Source organism: Plasmodium vinckei (assembly GCF_900681995.1).
Source record: "Plasmodium vinckei vinckei genome assembly, chromosome: PVVCY_02".
Taxonomy (NCBI): domain Eukaryota; phylum Apicomplexa; class Aconoidasida; order Haemosporida; family Plasmodiidae; genus Plasmodium; species Plasmodium vinckei.
This window is the reverse complement of record NC_051294.1, coordinates 181094-200267: the sequence shown is the minus strand read 5'-3', so window position 1 is coordinate 200267 and position 19174 is coordinate 181094. Positions and strand designations below refer to the sequence as shown.

The 19174-nt window shown below is 22.8% G+C and overlaps 6 protein-coding genes across 6 annotated transcripts; 4 read left to right on the top strand and 2 right to left on the bottom strand.

Annotated features, from left to right (window-relative positions):
- Positions 1-162: 162 nt before the first annotated feature.
- On the top strand, positions 163-2034 carry PVVCY_0200620 (2-C-methyl-D-erythritol 4-phosphate cytidylyltransferase, putative; the record flags this gene model as incomplete). Its single annotated transcript, XM_008628153.1, has 1 exon — positions 163-2034. One exon carries the CDS (start codon positions 163-165, stop codon positions 2032-2034), a length of 1872 nt encoding a protein of 623 aa, XP_008626375.1.
- Positions 2035-2991: 957 nt separating this feature from the next.
- Positions 2992-4395, top strand: PVVCY_0200610 (centrin-1, putative; the record flags this gene model as incomplete). The annotated part of the gene is made up of 6 exons (XM_008628154.1): positions 2992-3115; positions 3325-3392; positions 3669-3755; positions 3884-3964; positions 4057-4116; positions 4309-4395. 6 exons carry the CDS (start codon positions 2992-2994, stop codon positions 4393-4395), a joined length of 507 nt encoding a protein of 168 aa, XP_008626376.1.
- A 269-nt stretch (positions 4396-4664) lies between these two features.
- PVVCY_0200600 (conserved Plasmodium protein, unknown function) lies at positions 4665-6113 on the bottom strand (the record flags this gene model as incomplete). Its single annotated transcript, XM_008628155.2, has 1 exon — positions 4665-6113. One exon carries the CDS (start codon positions 6111-6113, stop codon positions 4665-4667), a length of 1449 nt encoding a protein of 482 aa, XP_008626377.2.
- A 377-nt stretch (positions 6114-6490) lies between these two features.
- Positions 6491-8447, top strand: PVVCY_0200590 (carbon catabolite repressor protein 4, putative; the record flags this gene model as incomplete). Its single annotated transcript, XM_008628156.1, has 10 exons — positions 6491-6664; positions 6836-6960; positions 7044-7137; positions 7237-7311; positions 7428-7610; positions 7726-7775; positions 7861-7906; positions 7980-8057; positions 8169-8287; positions 8372-8447. 10 exons carry the CDS (start codon positions 6491-6493, stop codon positions 8445-8447), a joined length of 1020 nt encoding a protein of 339 aa, XP_008626378.1.
- A 1188-nt stretch (positions 8448-9635) lies between these two features.
- On the top strand, positions 9636-10175 carry PVVCY_0200580 (conserved Plasmodium protein, unknown function; the record flags this gene model as incomplete). Its single annotated transcript, XM_008628157.1, has 1 exon — positions 9636-10175. The coding sequence occupies one exon, from the start codon at positions 9636-9638 to the stop codon at positions 10173-10175; it is 540 nt and encodes a 179-aa protein (XP_008626379.1).
- Positions 10176-10944: 769 nt separating this feature from the next.
- Positions 10945-15326, bottom strand: PVVCY_0200570 (lipid/sterol:H+ symporter, putative; the record flags this gene model as incomplete). The annotated part of the gene is made up of 4 exons (XM_008628158.1): positions 10945-11016; positions 11164-11293; positions 11391-11463; positions 11561-15326. 4 exons carry the CDS (start codon positions 15324-15326, stop codon positions 10945-10947), a joined length of 4041 nt encoding a protein of 1346 aa, XP_008626380.1.
- Between the last annotated feature and the right edge of the window lie 3848 nt (positions 15327-19174).

Here is a 19174-nt window from a genome sequence, read left to right as displayed (position 1 = left end):
TTTGGATATTTTGTTATTCTTTACATTTGTTTATTTTTTGTTTTATCTTTCGATTCGATGCTACTATGTATATGCATATGATTGTAAATATGCAAAAGTGTAAAGAGTAAAAAAAAAAGTATGTTTATACAATTCCTTATTTAAGAGTAATAACTACAGAACATGAATATTCTTTGGGTAACCTTGAGTTGCATATTTTTCAATTACTACCTATTTAATGACCCTTATTATTTTGCACACACTTTAAAGATATATAATTTTCAAAAAGATAAAATAATAGAACAAAAAGGAGTTAATTGGGGTGGTATGCCCTTATATGGGAAGGGGATAAATTTTTACACACAAAATAATGTTAAGAATAATAAATTGCGTAAAAAAAATCAAGAAAAACAAAAAATATTTCAATTTATTTACACACATTTTAAATCTTCGAATAAAAAGGATGGAAATAGTTTTCCTTCTTTAAATTATTACAATAAATCTACAAATGTTAGTAATCACTGGTGTTGTAAAAAAGGTATTTACGATGATAGGGGAAATATATATATGTCAGCCCAAAATGAAAAACATATTAACATTCACAATGAAAATATAATGGAAAATATTGATATAAAAGAAATAAAAAAATATGAAAAAAATATAAACAAAAAAAATATACATGCTATATTTTTATGTGGTGGTGTTGGGAAAAGAACTGAATTAACTTCAAGAAAACAATTTTTGAATTTAGACAATATTCCTCTTTTTATATATTCATTTAATTTATTTATAAAATGTAATTATATCAAATCAATTAGTTTAGTTTGTGATTCAAACTTTTTTCATCAAATTGTTGAAAATATTAATGTTTATAATCCTTTACTATTAAAAAAAAAAATTAAAAATAATTTTCTTAAAGTAGCTAGCGATAATATATTAGAAAAGGAAAATAATTTAAAAGAAATAAGTGAAAATAATGAACAAGACAAAACAGCAATTTTGAAATATATAAAAGAAAATAAATATATCATATATGACAATGAAAAAAACAAGTGTATCTTTGATATGGAAGAATTATTAAATGATTTAAAAGGGAAAAAAAAAAATAATAAAATATATAAAATAAAGCCAAAAGACATTGATACAAATAGATATAAGTTAATATCTATTGTGGGTAGTGGACCTGAACGATTTGATTCTTTTTTAAATGCACTTAAGCCATTAGATATATATGAAAACAATGAAGAATATATTTATAAAGTTTTAGAAAGTTATTTGAAAAAAAATCCTCATTTAAATTCCAAGTTTAATATCGAATTTGATTACGATTATTTATATAAGGGAAAAAATGATGAAAATATTGTTAAGAAAAAAAAAGAATATATTACAGATATATTAGTTCATGATGGAGCTCGTCCATTTCTTTCGGAGTTTGATTTTTTTAATTTAATTTATCAATCAAGTTTGGGAAAAAATGTCATTTTAGGATCAAAAGCAACAGACACTATCAAATTATTAAATACTAATGAAGAAGAAAATGATGGATATCATTCAATTAAAAAAACTATAGATCGGAAAGTAATATTTCAAGCTCAAACACCCCAAATATTTGAAAGCAAAACCTTATTAAAAATTTTACCATATTTTATATCCCCTTCAAAATCTACAACTACAAATAATAATACGTTAAGTGATCAAAATAAATCTCAATTTACAGACACCTCCTCTGTTGTTCAATATTTTACGAAAAATAAAATTATTACATTGCAAGCAACTTTTCCAAATTTTAAAATAACAACTCCTTCCGATGTTTTTCAATCTGCTTTTTTTATGAAATACATTTATAATAGTAATGCAAGCAACGATGCCTATCGCAATTTATTTAAAGAAGAATATATCAACTCTGATTCGAATTATATATTAACAAACCAATTTAACAATTTCTTTTTTTTTGATTCATTAAATAAAAAACAAAAAATGCTATACCAACATTTTTACTACAAACATGCCTACAATAATATACTAGCTTCAGACAATGATTTGAAAAATAAATAAATGAAAATATTAGCTTAGCTATTGCCTACTTTTTTAATAAGTTAATTTGGAATGGTTATAAAGGACATAAGCAATCCCCTCAAGAACTAGCCATTTATGTATACCTAATTCATATCAATATGGTCATATTTTTAGTACTTATAATTCTTACTATTTCAGAATAATTTGCAAAAAAAAAAAAAAACTAGCTATAAATAGACAAATAAATGGCTAGTTTTTTTTTTTACACAAAATAGGATTTTCATATATCACTTATTATTATTATAATAAATGTGTATATTTATTAGTAAATAAATATATATATACTTTTTATATAGCAAATTTTATTTGTTTCTTATTTTCTTTAAATTATTTATACATACAAATACATGGAATGTGCATATTTGTTTGCACGCTTATATTTAATATCATATAATTATATTTGTTTATCTTTACTTTTTTTTTGTTATATTCTCCAAAAGACATAAAAAATATTTTTTTTAAGTTATATTTTTAAAATATATCTTCGACGTAGTTTGGCTTGATATTTAACAAGCGCTAATATAAAATAGTGTTAGTAATAAAAGAAATATATTTTTACGATTTCCTCTTTTTTTTTATGCGACATTTTGCTATTCAAAAATAATTTTTTTAATTGTTGATAGTGAGAAAAAAATATAATGCGTATGTATATACCTAAAAACGATTTTTTCAACTTGGATCCGAAAAACAATATTATTTACACACTTTTGTACTTTTATAATAAAACATCCGCTGGTTCCTTGAAATAATAAACAGACGAGAATAAAAACAATATATGATAAAAGTCATTTGTTAAATATTCCCTTTAAAAAAAAAAATTAAATATAAATTTCATTAAAAATATTTTCCTTTTATAAAATTATTAAAATAAACTCACCACCATATTATTGTGTCACATATATATATTAATGTACATTTTAGTCGCGATTAATTAAAATGAATAGAAAAAATCAAAATATGATAAGAAGCGCAAATACTCGCAATAAAAGAAATGAACTAAATGATGAACAAAAGTTAGAAATAAAGGAAGCCTTTGACCTTTTTGATACAAATGGAACTGGTAATTATCAAAGAAAAAAAAAAAGAAAAAAAAACAAAGTTCTGTGTGTAACATATAAATATATCTGTTAGTGAGAGCATATCCTTCTTTGACACTACACCTGGGAAATATCCTATTACACACATTTTGCATTATAACATGCTAAAAATAGCATAATATGCTTATAATTGTTTTTTTCACTTTTTTCCTATTCATTTATCGGTATATAGGCAGAATTGATGCAAAGGAATTAAAAGTGGCCATGAGAGCCTTGGGTTTCGAGCCAAAAAAGGAAGATGTAATAAAATAAAAAGAAATAACAACTATATATGCATATATAAACAAACTAAATGAACAATAAATGTGTATGAAAATGTGAAAAAAAAAGAAAAACGATTTTAAAAGTTTTCACAAAAATGCTAATCAAATATGAAAATATATTGAATATACAAACTAAATGGAAAAATAGCATATAATTAATAAAAAAATAAAGCAAAATATAATTAATTTGCTACTATAAAAGCATAGTTATATATATTCACCATGTTTGTCTTTTTTTTTGTTTTTTTTAAAGATACGAAAAATAATATCTGATGTTGATAAAGACGGATCAGGTACTATAGATTTCAATGATTTCTTGGATATAATGACAATAAAAATGGTAATTATTATACATTAAAAAATTTTAGAATATTATGAACACCCTCTTTTTTTTTTTTTTTATAAAATTTGTGTATATTTATGATTTGTTTTTCACCGAATTTATTATTGATTTTATTCCATTTCCAGAGTGAAAGAGATCCAAAGGAAGAAATATTGAAAGCCTTTAGGTTATTTGATGATGATGAAACTGGAAAGATATCCTTCAAAGTAATTTTCAAATAAAAAAAAAAAAATTATTTTAGCTAGCTCCACTTTAGCTATTTTTATTTATTATTATTTTATTCGTATTCATTTTTTAGAATTTAAAGCGTGTTGCCAAGGAGCTTGGCGAAAATATAACTGACGAGGAAATCCAAGAGGTATGTGAATAAATGATGCATTAACAGTCAATGTGTTTCAAACCATATGATATTTGGATAGTTGTAATAGTGTGTGCAAATCGGATAATTTTGCCTGACATGTTCATATATTTTTTCAACAACTACTTGAAAATATTGCCTTTAATTTCTTATGTACATATTTTGTTTTTCTTTTTTCATTTGTCTTAATAGATGATTGATGAAGCAGATCGAGATGGAGATGGGGAAATAAATGAAGAAGAATTTATGAGGATTATGAAGAAAACAAATTTATTCTAATTTTATAATTTTTTTATATCCTGTTTATGCATAAATTTTTTATGTAACTGTCATATATTTGCCAATGGGAAAGTCAATACTTGTGATTTTTATATGTATTAACAAATACATATATATGCATATGTATATTTTTCAAAATAAGTTGCATTATCTTGTTTTTATTCCTTCTTTTGAATACTAAACATTGAAATTCACAACTAAATTTTATCACATTTTATTTTTATCACTATTTATAATTGCTTAAAAATATACAAAATTGTGTATGTTAGTTATTTTCTTCCCTTTTTGGGCTTAAATTTAATATCATCGGTAATTTCAATTTTTTTTTTTTTTTTTTTAAATTGTTTTTTTCGTGGGTGTGAAAATTCTTCAGGGCTATTTTTCTCAATCTCATTAATTCTATCATCTAACATGTCTAATAATAATTCATCAAATATTAACAAATTCTCATAAATACTTTTAACGATTTTTAAATACTCTAATTTTGTATCAACAATAATTCTTTGAATGCAAATGGAAAAATCAACAAATAAATGAATATCTCTAATGTGCAAAAAAGCATAAGACCATATAATTTTTATTAGCATATCATTACGATCTCTTGAATAAATATAATTTTTATTTTGAATTCTATATCTTAAATATGGAATTAACAAAAGGAATAATTCTTTTACTGAATTTGTATTCATGTTTATTTTTGCTAAACTGTATATTAATTTATATATCATAACATTTGAAAGTGAACTTATGTTAAATTGAGGTTGTATTATATCACTCATATTATTAATCTTGTTACTATTTTGAGTGACAATAGACTGCTGTTCTTTATCCCTTTTCTGTCTTCCTTTTGTATTTTCATCTATTATATAGTTGTAGCCATTAACAGATATGCATTTATTTTTAAGGATCCGATTAGTAATCCCCTCTTTGGGCTTTTTACTAAAAGATTTGATATGAATTGGCTTTTTGCTATCCCATTGTATTTGTAAATTTATTTTATTTTTAATTTTTTTTTCATAATTTTTTATATTTTTATTTTCATTAATTGTATTTAAAACTATATATTCCATAAATTTATTTAGTTTTTCTTTATTTTTTTGAAATGTGCAATTAAGTATAACCAAGTTGTAAAAAATTTCAACAAAATGATATAAGGATAACTTATGTAAATGGGAATTATATATATTAACAAATAAATATTCTAAACTATTTATATCCCTTAAATCTGAAAACTTATTAAAAAAATATAATATATATTTTGTTTCCATAGATATTATATTTTTCAAGATTTTTGCAATAGATTCTTTATACAAAGCGGATGCTAATTTTATTTTGTTCACATTTTTTACTTCAGGTTTTAATTCTTTATTTTTTTTATTTTTTATAAGAAAGTTTAAAAAAAGTGTGCAATCATAGACACTCAATTTGTTTATTGTACTATCTTTAATCATTTTTAAAATGTTAATATTATTTTCGACATTCTTTTTGTCAATAATCTCATCATAAAATATAGACTTTTTGTAAGTACTAACACCCATATTTATTATTTCATTCCGTCGTTGTTTCTTGTTTCCCCAACACACTATTCCCACTTTGTTTTGGAGTTTATTATTTGCCCCATATCTTAACCCATTTTTTCTGCGACTAGCCAAATAATTTCTCTTAAAAAAAAAACTAAAATTGAACGTTCTTACATTATTTCTCTCCCACAATATCATGTCGTAGAAAAAAAAAATTCCCTCCTTTTTCAGAGGAACTTAAGTAAAGCCAACTCAAAAGATATAGAATATATAGATCTACATATCTGTACAAATAAATATATGCATTATACTTATCATTTATAAGAAAAAATTGTGCAAACTATAAAAGATGGTAATTGACAAAATATAAACATATGCATAAAATAAGAAGCATAAAAAATAATTGGAAAAATATGCATATATATGTTGAGAAAATATGGAAAAAAAAAAAAATAAAAGTTATGGAAAAAATATATGCATATATAAACAAGATAAGTATGAATAATATGTAGATTAAAATGATATAGAAATATGTTATCCATATATTATGCATATGCAACTGAGAGAAATAAAAAATGTATAGAGGAAATAAAATTAGGGTTGGGACTCTAAATATTTTCAATAAATTTTGTTACAATAATACTAAAAATGTATTGAGTAATTCATTTGAATATGCTAACAATAGTAATCGTCGAAATTTACTTTATGACTATTTACTCAACAACTCACTTGATATAGTATGCTTACAAGTAGGAGATTTATTTAATTACACCATCAAAATTAATCAACTAGTTTATTGTCATATATATACAGTGTACATAATAGTTCTACCTGTTTACTTCACAAATACTGTTCTAACAATAAATTAAAAATATTAACAAAAAAAATTGCCATTTCATATATTGTATTAACTTATTTAGGAAGTGGACTCATTTATGATAAATAAAATTAATACCAAATTTCAAAATTTAGGTTTTGCCTTTGATTTCCCATCAAATTATATTACACCATCAGCTAGCAGTAACAACTGTTGTATTATTTATAAGTAAAATATACAAATATGGAGAAAAATATATAGATAAACCATGTTCATATCAATATAATTATTTTTCTTTTCTTTATTTTTAGAAAAGATTTCAAATTGTTAAGTAAAAAAAATTTCGATCTTAATGAATCAGTACAAAAACATTTTGCAAAATATTCGTCAGAAAGCCAGTGTGAAGTAATAATTAAAGAAATATATATTTTATATTTTTTTAAACATTGTTGAAATAATTTTATTTTATGTTACACATGTTTTACTTATTTGTGTTTTCTTTAGATACAAGATGCGTTCTTAATAGAATTAAAAAAGAGACAAAGTCTTGCTACTATGATTATACTCGAATTATCAACTGTATTAAAAAAAAAAAATTATATAACATATTTATGTACACTTATCAACCTGACTTGTTAATAAATCACCTGAACAAATCATATATTTTTATTAAACTTTTTCAAAAAAAAAAAAAGAGCAATACATTTATAGGAATATGCAATTGTCATATACATTGGAATCCTTCTTATCCTGATATCAAATTGTTTCATACCTATTTAATTATAAAAGAATTTTATAAATTTATTGAAAATAATTTCCCTGATTTTCCACTTATTCCGTTACTATTAATTGGAGATTTTAATTCTACACCATTTTTGGTACACACTTTTAATTATTTTAATTTTTTTTTTTGTATACATATTTATATATGCATTTTAAATATAATATACTATACCATTTTTACATAAGCTTACTTTTTTTTAATCACATAAGCAATCAGACAAAAATTTGAAAGACACTTCTACACTTAGTGGTGTATACGAGTAATGTAAAATAAAACAAAACAAATTTAAGCATTATGGCAATGTGTAAAATTTTCATGGTATTTTTTTTTTTTTTTAAATATAGATTGATAACCACAGGGAAATTGCTAAAGAGTCATGAACACCATCCAGTAAAAAAAATATTTTTTCCATTTTTTATATTAAAAATAATATACTTATATAAAATACTTTTTTAATTATTAGGCTGTGCTACGAAAAAATACAACATTGGAAATATATCATGATTTAATTGTAGACCCATTTAAAAGCATTTTCAATGATGTAAAAATCGAATATTTTTAAAAATAGTATTACTATTTAATTTTATTATTATTATTAGGAGAAATTGTTCTACGTATACAAAAGTTTGACAATTTTTTTGGTTATTCTCAGGTAAATGGAAAGGAGCCTCTTTTTACAAACAAAACTAAGTTATTTAGTGGATGCATTGATTATATTTTTTATAAAGGGCTCGTTCCTTTATCTGCCCAAATTATCCCAAATGATATAGAGTAAAAAAATGATAAATTATTTTTTATGTGCCCATATGTGTGTGCAAAGCTTTTATATATATTTTATTTTTTATTTCATAACAGGAATATAGAAAGTTTACCAACACAAACATATCCATCAGACCATGCTCTACTAATAGCAGACATATTTGTTGTTTGAATTTTATCAAACTATCACCGAAAAGAAAGAAATAAAATATAAATATTGCTAATATTGTGCAACTTGCTCACAAATTTATTAAAAGAAACATCATATCATTTTTAATTAATGATTGTCTTAACAATTTTTATGTTAGCATTACACTATTTTTTGCTTTATCCTTCTCATAATTTAAACTTTCCCTTGTACATATAATGAAAATAACACGCACACATTGTCATTAAAAATAAATGATATAAAATGTTGCCTACAACATGTTTTGTTAATTTTTTTTAAATATTTTGAAATAGTATTAAATAATCAAGTAAATTTGTTTTATCTTTTTACATTATTTTAAATTGCATATTATGTATGTAATATATATCATGCTCTTTTGCGCCATACTAGTTGGGCAATAAAAAATAAAAATATAGGAAAAACTGTGTTAATATATTGAAAATAAAAACAAGGTTTCCTAAAATTAACCAAATGAAACACTTTAATAATATAAAAATTTTATCAAAAAAAATGTCCCATGCTTAAGATAATTGCAATGTAAAAAATAAGCCCAAAGTAATAACCAACTTAAGCAAAATAATTACTAAAAATAGCAAAAGGGAAAAAAGCTATGTATAGCATATTTCCCATATATATGCATAAAGAGTATTATACACCTATTAAGAAATTTTATCTTGTGAATATATGCGCACTATATTGTGAATTAAAAAAATATTATTATATATAGCTATATGATATAAAAAAATATAAACCCAATCAACCAAAGGAGTAATAAAAAATAGTACTTTTTCCCTATTATTAATTAACACAATTATCGCCAAAAGATAAACATATTAGTTTATTTTATATATTAAAAAATTTTTTTAGGAGATATAAAAATAGTTAAAGTATAAATTTGTATTACATTTTATATATATGTGTGCGTAGTAACAATAGTGTGAATTTAAAACATGAAAGAAAATATGTTTTTCAATAACAAAAAGTCTTAGTAAAATAATTGGTATGCCTAAGGAAAGTACCACAAAATACTGGCAAGGAAATTGAGCATTCATATGATATATAACATGCTAATATAATAATCTTTAACAACGAAAAAAAAAAGCACATTTTTATAAAACAGGCAATTTTAAGTATACACAACATATATAATATTTCACACTTATTTGCACGACACACAGAATTTAAGCCAAAATGTACAGAAGGTATATTTGGAGTAGTATTTTCCGTGATGTGAATTATAGATTTAAGAAAGTATATCATTCATTTTATTATGCACAAAGCCATATAAAATATGTTATGTTAATATTATTTCCCGGAGTTATATGGTCAACTAGATATCGAGCAGATACAAAGCTAGGATATTTTTTTTACATCAATGATGAAAAACTATATCCTCGTATAGATAATATTCCAAACGATAGTAGTAAAAATAATAATAGTGATAATTATATTGATAAATATGTTGATAAATATGTGAATTATACAAAAAATTTAGTAAACAACCCCAAATGGGTTAATGGTACAAAACTTTATTTAAATGATGATGTAACTGTTCAAGACGTTAAAAAAATTATTTATAAAAATCCAGAAAATATTCCTAAAAACATTAAACTTGGATGTAAAGGAAGAATGATGGATGATAATGATAACTTAGCTTTAGCAGTTAGAGCTTTTTGTAAAAGAGATCCAAAAATAATTATTTGGGAAGATGAGCATGCTCAGTATGTTTAAAATATTGTTATATTTTCACCTTATTCAAATACCATATATAATTACAGCTGTATAGTTGTGATTGTCTAGCCATTTTAATCAGCATTATTCTACCATTCTATTTGTTTATTTTTTTTTTTCTCTAATTAGCTAGCTGATTATTTATATTTACCTTGCCTATTCATAAATAAAGACAAACAAAACATAACACTTTTTAAATTATATCATATAAAGTGTGTATATTCGCATATTTATTACTAAGAATGTAATAATTTTTTTTAAATAGCTTTTATTTTATGATACGTACATATTTTTTTTTTAATTTTGCACACACACATTTATAGCTACATTACATTGTAATTTATTTTACCCAATTGTGTGCAAACTTATAAGCTAATACTTAAATTTAACCAACTGTGATAAATAACAAAATAAAATAACATCGTATTTTTCGAATATATAGAAAGAATAAAAAACAGATAAACCTAAAACATATATATATATATATATATATATATATATATATATATATATATATATATATATATATATATTTATATTTATATTTATATTTATATTTATATTTATGTGTTTATAAATTTTTAGGATTGAAAGAAATTTTAAAAGAATAATCTCAACAAGAATGAATTAATCAATAAATGGTGAGTTAAAAGAAAAAAAAAGTAACTATAAATAAATAATAATTTTAATTTTTCATAATAATATTCGCTTTTATGCATGAATAAATAATTAATAAGAAGATAAAAAAATTATATATATTTTAAAAGAACTATAATGGGCCAATACTTGAAAGAAGAACTGGTAAAAACATGGAAGAATATATCACTGAAAAAAATAAAACCTACAATAAAAAAAAAAAATAATAAATAAATGAGAGATAAGAAAATGGAGGAAATATCAATATGTATTTACACATGAACCGCATTTTAAAATAAAAATAGTAATATATACATGCCAAACATTTGGATGTCCATTTTTGTGTACTTACCAAAGATAGTGTTTGAAAGAATATGACAGTAAAATCTTTGTTCGAAAAAAATAAGGTACTTATAATACACCATGTTGATAAACCACTGTGTAAAACAGGGCCCATCATTAAATACAAACTTTCTTTCATCCTGAGGTGGAAAAAAAGGAAAAGAAAATGAGTATGCGCATGAAAATCATTATAAAGTGGTAAAACATTTTATTAGCACATTTAGTAAAAATTATTACTTTTCATTCCGAGTTCTTCCAATACTATGTGTGAATGACTGTACAATGTGCGACGTGTGATCGATAGAGAAACCTGAACAAAAAAAAAAAAACAAAAAAAAATGATTGTAAATAGGAAAAATATAAACCCATTTAAATAGGTGTAATATGAAAATTGGGTTAAAACTTACCAATTGAAAGAACTAAGATAACCATAGAAATAATATTAACAGTTATTCCGCACAAACACATAAATCCAAAAATGGATAAATCGATAAGTAATATAATCATTGCTATAATAAAACATGAACTAAATCCTTGAACTATATAAGCGGTTACAAATAATATAGTAACAATAGTTATTCCCATAGTTTTAAGAGTTATTTCCATAATAATTTCATCCGTTTCATAAAAGATATAACTTATATGATAACAAAGTAATTGAATATTTTCATCTTCGATTTTTGCAATTTCATTACATTGTTTTAACCATTTAGAGGAATATTCTGAATCATCAGTGGTTATTTGTACATATTTAAATTTCCATGCTACTAGCCGTTTATTTAAAAATATAAAATCATCTTTAAACATATTTCCTGTATAATCATTTTTTACCCAATCCATAAATGTATTATAAAAAACATCAGGGTCTTCACTTTCCAATTTACTACTATTAGCGTTTATAAAAAAATCAAAACCATTCGATATACCAGATATAAAATCTTGTTTCTCAAGAGTTTGATGAACTTGTTTTAGTTTTTCATGGATTGACGTTTTCTCCCATTGTATACCTGTATTGGCTGGCTCAATATCTGGAAGTACTTCATTTTCTTCTAGATCCTTTAAAAATGAAAATGCTAAATATGAATTTGAAATATCATCATCAAAATATTCATTACGTAATTTTCGATACTTATTTGCAAAGTTTTTATCAACATAATAAACTTCAATTATATCTCCGAGATTTGGAAAATGTATTGCTCTTTGTTCAATAAACATTCGTATATATGAATCTGTTGGAAATGCTTTAACATATCTTATTCCTTTTTTTATAAATGTACAACCATATAATGATAAAATAATAATAAATGTAAATAATATATATACAAATACTTTTCCTATTCTTGATGATAAAAATGGTATATAATAATTTTTTATAAGTTTACGGAAACATTTTCCTATATTTCCTTTTGGTTCTTTATATATATATTTATAAAATAATATATTATCATGAGCATTTAACATATATATTTTTTGATTTTCACCCTTTGTATAAGTACTAATTTCACGATCTTTTGTTTTGTTTCGATTTCCTTCTTCATCATTGTTATGTCCATCTTTGTCATGTCCTTTCTTCGAAGCATCCTTATCATTTTCTTTATAATTTTGAGTTGCATTACTATCATTCAAGCATGATGATATTTCATTTGATGTATGTAATATAGAGCTACTTGAATTTACTTCAATACTTCTTAAATCTGTTTGGGATTCATAATTGTTATTTATATTATCACTTTCTGCTGTTCTTCCAATGGGTTCTCCATTTCCAATAGATGCACTAGCACCATTATTTTTATTTGTATCACCATTTATATTATAATGTGTATAATTGCTTGAATTATCATTTTCATCTTTTTGGTTAGTATTTGAAGGATATACTTTAGATGTAGAACCTTGAGTATTTTTCTTCGAATTATCTTTATAATTTGATCGATGTTTTGAGGTTTGTTTGCATCCTTTAGAATCTCGACCTCCTGGAGCGACATCCACAATGGTGCATTGATCATCTCCTTTCTTTTTTGATTTAGAAGAAGGTTTATCTTTCTTCTTATTAATAGATTCCTCAAATAGATATAAATTGTGAATCCATTGATAAATAGAAAGACTTTCATATTCAGCACAAGCTCTTTCTTGTTCTTCTTCAGTCAATATATCCAATGATAACTCATTATTAGCGCCTGCATTATTTTTTTTACTTCTTGAATCTTTACAAAAACATGAAGATACTAAACTTATGATAGGCGAAAAAATATTTTTTTTTTCTTTCTCTAAACGGGCTTCTATACATAATATACTAACCAAAATTGTGACAACCATTAGGTAACTGAAAAATAATGCACTTGTAGTAAATAAAGAAAAACTGTAAATAGCATAAAATGGTGATATTGCACTAATTAAAAATGCGATAACGTTAGTTAAAGTTGTTACTGTAATTGCTACGGCACTATCTCTTAAACACATTTGAATTCTCTTTCTGTCATCTTTAATCATAAATAATAAAGAATATGAATTAATTATAACAAACACATCATCAACACAAACCCCTATAACTAAAAAGGGAACTGTTTCTGCAGGAGGTACAGCTTTAATTCCTATAAAAAATAAAAATCCTGACCCTGCTAGATATCCTAAAAATCCACATAATATACCAACAACTGCACAAAGAGGTTTACTTCTATACAAAACGGAAGTAACATTATTAAATAAGACATACATAAAGATTAAAAGTATTCCAATTAAAAATAACATCAATGTTAATTTATCTAATTTTGATATTCTGTCAACTTCATCTTCAAAACTTCTTTCAGCAAAAACATGAAAACGAACATATGGTGGATTATTATCATTTGTTTCTTCATTTGGATCTATTACATGATCAATATTATAATTTCTAACATAATCAATTAATTTTGTTTCAAAAGCTAGAGCATATGGCTCATAGGTATGTGAATTATGTAACTGAAATACTGTGACTAATGAATTTGTATATTTATAAGTATAAGTTGATCCATTCTCTGTATATTCAGGATTTCCAAATATTGATTTAAGTATCATACCTTTATATGTTTTTCTATTTACATAAAAATTTAAATTATCTACTGTAATTGGATCACGAAGTTTTGCATTTCCTTTTTCATAATATAAAAATAGTGAACTTTTTTCACATTCATCATATCTTTTTGGACATAAATCTTCTATACCAAATGTTACTTGTTTTTTTTCCAAATAACTTGCGGTTCTTAAATTTAAATCTTCGTCTCTATGTTTAAATACATTGTTAAATATACATCGATCTTCTTTCACTAATAATGGAGGTATATAATATGGGGGATAAAATTCATCATTTTCAAATTCTTCGTAAGTTGGTGCAATCTTTTCTTCTGAAGGCATTACTCTTTTTTTTTTACCTTGTAATGAAATAAATAAATTTTTTAATATTTCTATTCTTTCCTGAACAAAATCTAAAGCATCCATAAATTTCTTTTTTATATCATTATGATTGATGCTTCTATTAGGATCTTCTTCTTCATCTTCATCGTCGTCGTCTTCATTGTCATTGACATTTTCTTCTTCATCCTCCTTTTCATCATCATCCTCAGTATTTTCTGGTTTTGCTATTTTTTTTTTTTTCGAACGAAACCAATTACTTATAGAAAATTTAAGTCCAAGGGAAGATAAACTTGGTTTCCAATCATAATTAGCATCGGGATCTATATTATCATGTAATCTTTGAAATACTTTTCTTGCTACTTCTGTTTGATCAATATCTGTATAATCATCTGGTTTACATTCTATAACTTCAGAACAATCAACTTTTAAATCATAGATTTTATCCTCAAACGTTTTTAATTCAGTTAAAATGTGTTCTTGTAATAAATTAAAATTCGATTCTATTAATATTATTGCATTTCTATTTCTTAGAAAAAAGTCATTTATCATTTTACTATCATCATAGGCATATTCACTTGCTATAGAGTATAATTTAAATACATCCTTTTCATTTTCTTTATAATAAAATCCTGTTGACAGTAATCCACATCCTAGTAAACTTAAAAAGATTACTGTATATGGTCTATCATATACAAACCCCGCATATTTATATAAATAATTGGAAAATTTATCTAATGAGCTGTGTTTTAATTTGCTAATAAACTTTGCTATCCTTCCAAAAAACATTTTTCCCTACGCCTTTCCATAAAATAATAATTAAAAAGAAAGGAAAATTAATAAAAGCACGCCTGAAGCTTCTTCTATCTAATCATGAGATGGCATGCACATATATCTTTATGTACATATTACAACACTAGGTAAATATTTTATTTTCAGTAAATATAATTAATTATATATCACGAATATATATATATTTATGCAATAAATTTATTAAAAACAAATTAAAAAAATATATAACATCATATTCATTTATATATATATATATATATCAAGAAGCCAAAACAATGCGGTTCTTATAATGAATTCAAAAAAAAAAAAAAAAAAAAAAAAAAAAATTAACGAATCACCAACAAAATTATGTTAAAAAATCGAATAACAAAAAAAGGAATTATACCTTTTTATATTTCTTAAACATACGAATAAAAAAAAAAAAAAAATTATGCATAAGAACAAATGGTGTAAAATTTAACACAAATAAACAAATGTACTAAGTAACACAAAATATAAACAAATATATATATATATTTAAGGTAATTCCTTTAAATCATATGTTTTGCGATGCACGCAAATGTGTATATTGTTTGTGCATACTGTAATACATACTAAACTGTGTTTATAACACGTACATGCATGTTATATATATATATATAGAACGAAGTTTCGAAAAAATTAAAGTGTATATAGAATATGTATAAAAATTGGATTATGTAATGAAATTCTAATGCTACAATGTATAAAATAGTATTTACATACGCTTCTCTATATATTAATACAACATATATAAAAAATATAAACTATATATATATATATATCAATGAAAATTCGTACTTAATATGCATAAACGGAAATTAAGTAAAAGAGCCACACTAGTAAGCATCAAAAATAGGCTGTAAAAATAATTTAAAAAAAAATATATGTCACTATATATATGTTATAAAATTCTAAATTTTAGTTCATTGTCATATCAGGAAAATGAAAAAAACACATTATTATATATAAAAATAATTTTAAATAAAAAAAAGTTATAAATATAAAAATACCTTTTTTTTTTTTTTTTAAATTTTATCATCATAATTATTAAATTGATGAGTTTATAAAAACATTAAGTAATCAATCTTTATGTCATAAAATATTTGCACAAAAATTTTTTTATGTATAAATTATTATTATTATATTTATACAGGATTTTTATGTATAAAAAATTTAGTAAAACATTTAATAAAATTAATATTATAACAATATATAATATAAATATTTTTAAAAGGTACGAAAAAACATGAAAAACTTCTTAAAATTTTATTATATATGGAAGGAATTTAATAAAAGGTGCGGGTTTACATTAAAATTGGGGATTATATGTATAATATGCAATATATAAAAATAAACAAAAATATATAAATTTTTATAATAATTTTTTTACCCTTTCCCCTTTTTAAAAAATGTATATATATATATACGTAATGGATAATTAAAGGTTTTAGTAAAAAAGGCAATAATTAACACTACAAATAGTTTTAATAAAAAAATAAAATTGTAATCCGAACTATATTAATATAATAAAAATTTCCAATACAATTTTATTATTGAAATATACTAATTTTTTTTTAGTATCCATTAAAAAGAAAAGGTAGATGGTGGTAAATACTAATTATATGGAGGGAAATATATGCATGCAAAATTAAACATGTTATTATATATTTTTATGTTTTATAAAAATGTAGCTTGTAAATAATGATGAATATATTTTATGGGCTTATTACATTTTTTTAGAGAAATCCAAATTAATATATATTACAATTATTTATAAAAAAAACATAAAAAATATATATTATGAAAATTTATGCAAATTGAAATTATATATAAAAAAAATTACAATTAGAATAATAAAATATTGGCAGTTTTTATATACAAATAAATTTCCCCTCATAATATATATGTGTACTAATAATATCCACTTTTTAAATATAATATTGCTAATCGTATTAAGTATTATATTTATACTATCTTTTGTAAAATAATTAAGCCAGTCATTCTTAATCATTTTGGGGATAATCAAATTGGCCAACTAAACATATGCATATGTATGTATATGTATGTATATGCATATGTATGTATATGTATATGTATGTATATGTATGTATATGTATATGTATATGTATATGTATGTATATGTATATGTATGTATATGTATATAATATATATAAAAATTGTTATTTTTTAATTTCCTTTCCATATACGCATATATATGTATTAATTTCTATTCTTATTATAATAATAGTTTATTATACTTTTAATAAGTACATATAAGATTTGCAAGAAAATCGAAAAATATTATTCCTTTACTTTTATACAAACCACATTCCCAATGTGTATATCTCTCCCCATTTTCTAATCCACATATAAATATTTCGAACGCCCATAATATTTTGTATTATCAGTTTAACTATGTAAATGGAAATAATATGACTATAGGTTTGTTCTTACCCATACATGTACACGTAAATAATCAGGTCATTAAATAGGTTGGCTAAATAGGTTGGCTAAATAGGTTGGCTAAATAGGTTGGCTAAATTGATTGGCTAAATTGGTTGGCATTAAAAATAAATACAATATTTTATTTTTCCTACTTATTTTGCGTTATTTTATTGCCACTACTACAAATGTACACACATTGTTTTAATTCCCCTGTTTTGTTTATTACCTTTTTTCATATATAGGGTTATGAAATAAATCGAGTTGCAAAATATGCAAAAAAAATTAAAATAAATATGTATGTATATATGTTTATATACATATGCATACGTGCGCTTGTGTAGACAATAGCATGCATGACTTATAAGCAAATGAAAATTATTAGGACAAACAATTTTAATCCTTTTTAATCCTTTTAAATATGCTATTTTAATTTTTATATCTTTATAACGTTGCATATATTCGTCGAGACATTTTGAATATGCAATAAAATAAATTTACGCAGGAATATTTATTTATTCTTATTTATTTTTGTCCATAACAAATATGCAATTCCCAAAAGAGAAATTCTTAGCTTTTTATTTTATTATGACCATTTTTAAAACCCCACTATGAGTATTGTTTTTTTAAAATAAAATTGGCTTATACAGTTGGTAAACTTTTTCATTCTCAACCTTTTTCATTTTCAACCTTTTCATTCTCAACCTTTTCATTTTCAACCTTTTTCAAACGTATTTGTCTACATGTGTTATTATAATTGCTTTCTACATTTTGTATCATATGCATACTTCCTATTTTTATGTTCCTTATTTGTTTATATACATATGTACAATTTAATACTCGTCTTGGCACATATATTTTTTTTTTTAAACTTTTTACATTCATGCCATTTGATAATCAAAGAAAAAAAAGACCTTCTTATTTTGAATGAAGATTATAAGTTTTAAATAATTTGAAAATTAAGATATACATTTATTAAATATGCATAAGAATATATAAAGAAAAATACACACATATATATATTTTTATTGCATGTTTATCCATTTCATATAAGCATATATATGTGTGTGTACACTCATAAACACAACAATTTGGTGTTTTTTTTAGTTATCTTAAAATTTTATAATTAAAAACGTAAATATTTATTTAAATTATCATAATTTTATTAAAAAAAATATATATATTTATATATATGGCAATGATATAAAAAAAAAAAACCTACACACCTGAGTTCCTTTTATAAAAAAATATAGGAGAACGTTCATGGCGTTTTTTGTCTTAAAATATATTGTGTTATAATTATGTTTTATTTTTATATTTTTTAATTATTTTATTTTTTTAACGATCCTAACTCGGCATATCCATACAAAGACCTATACTTT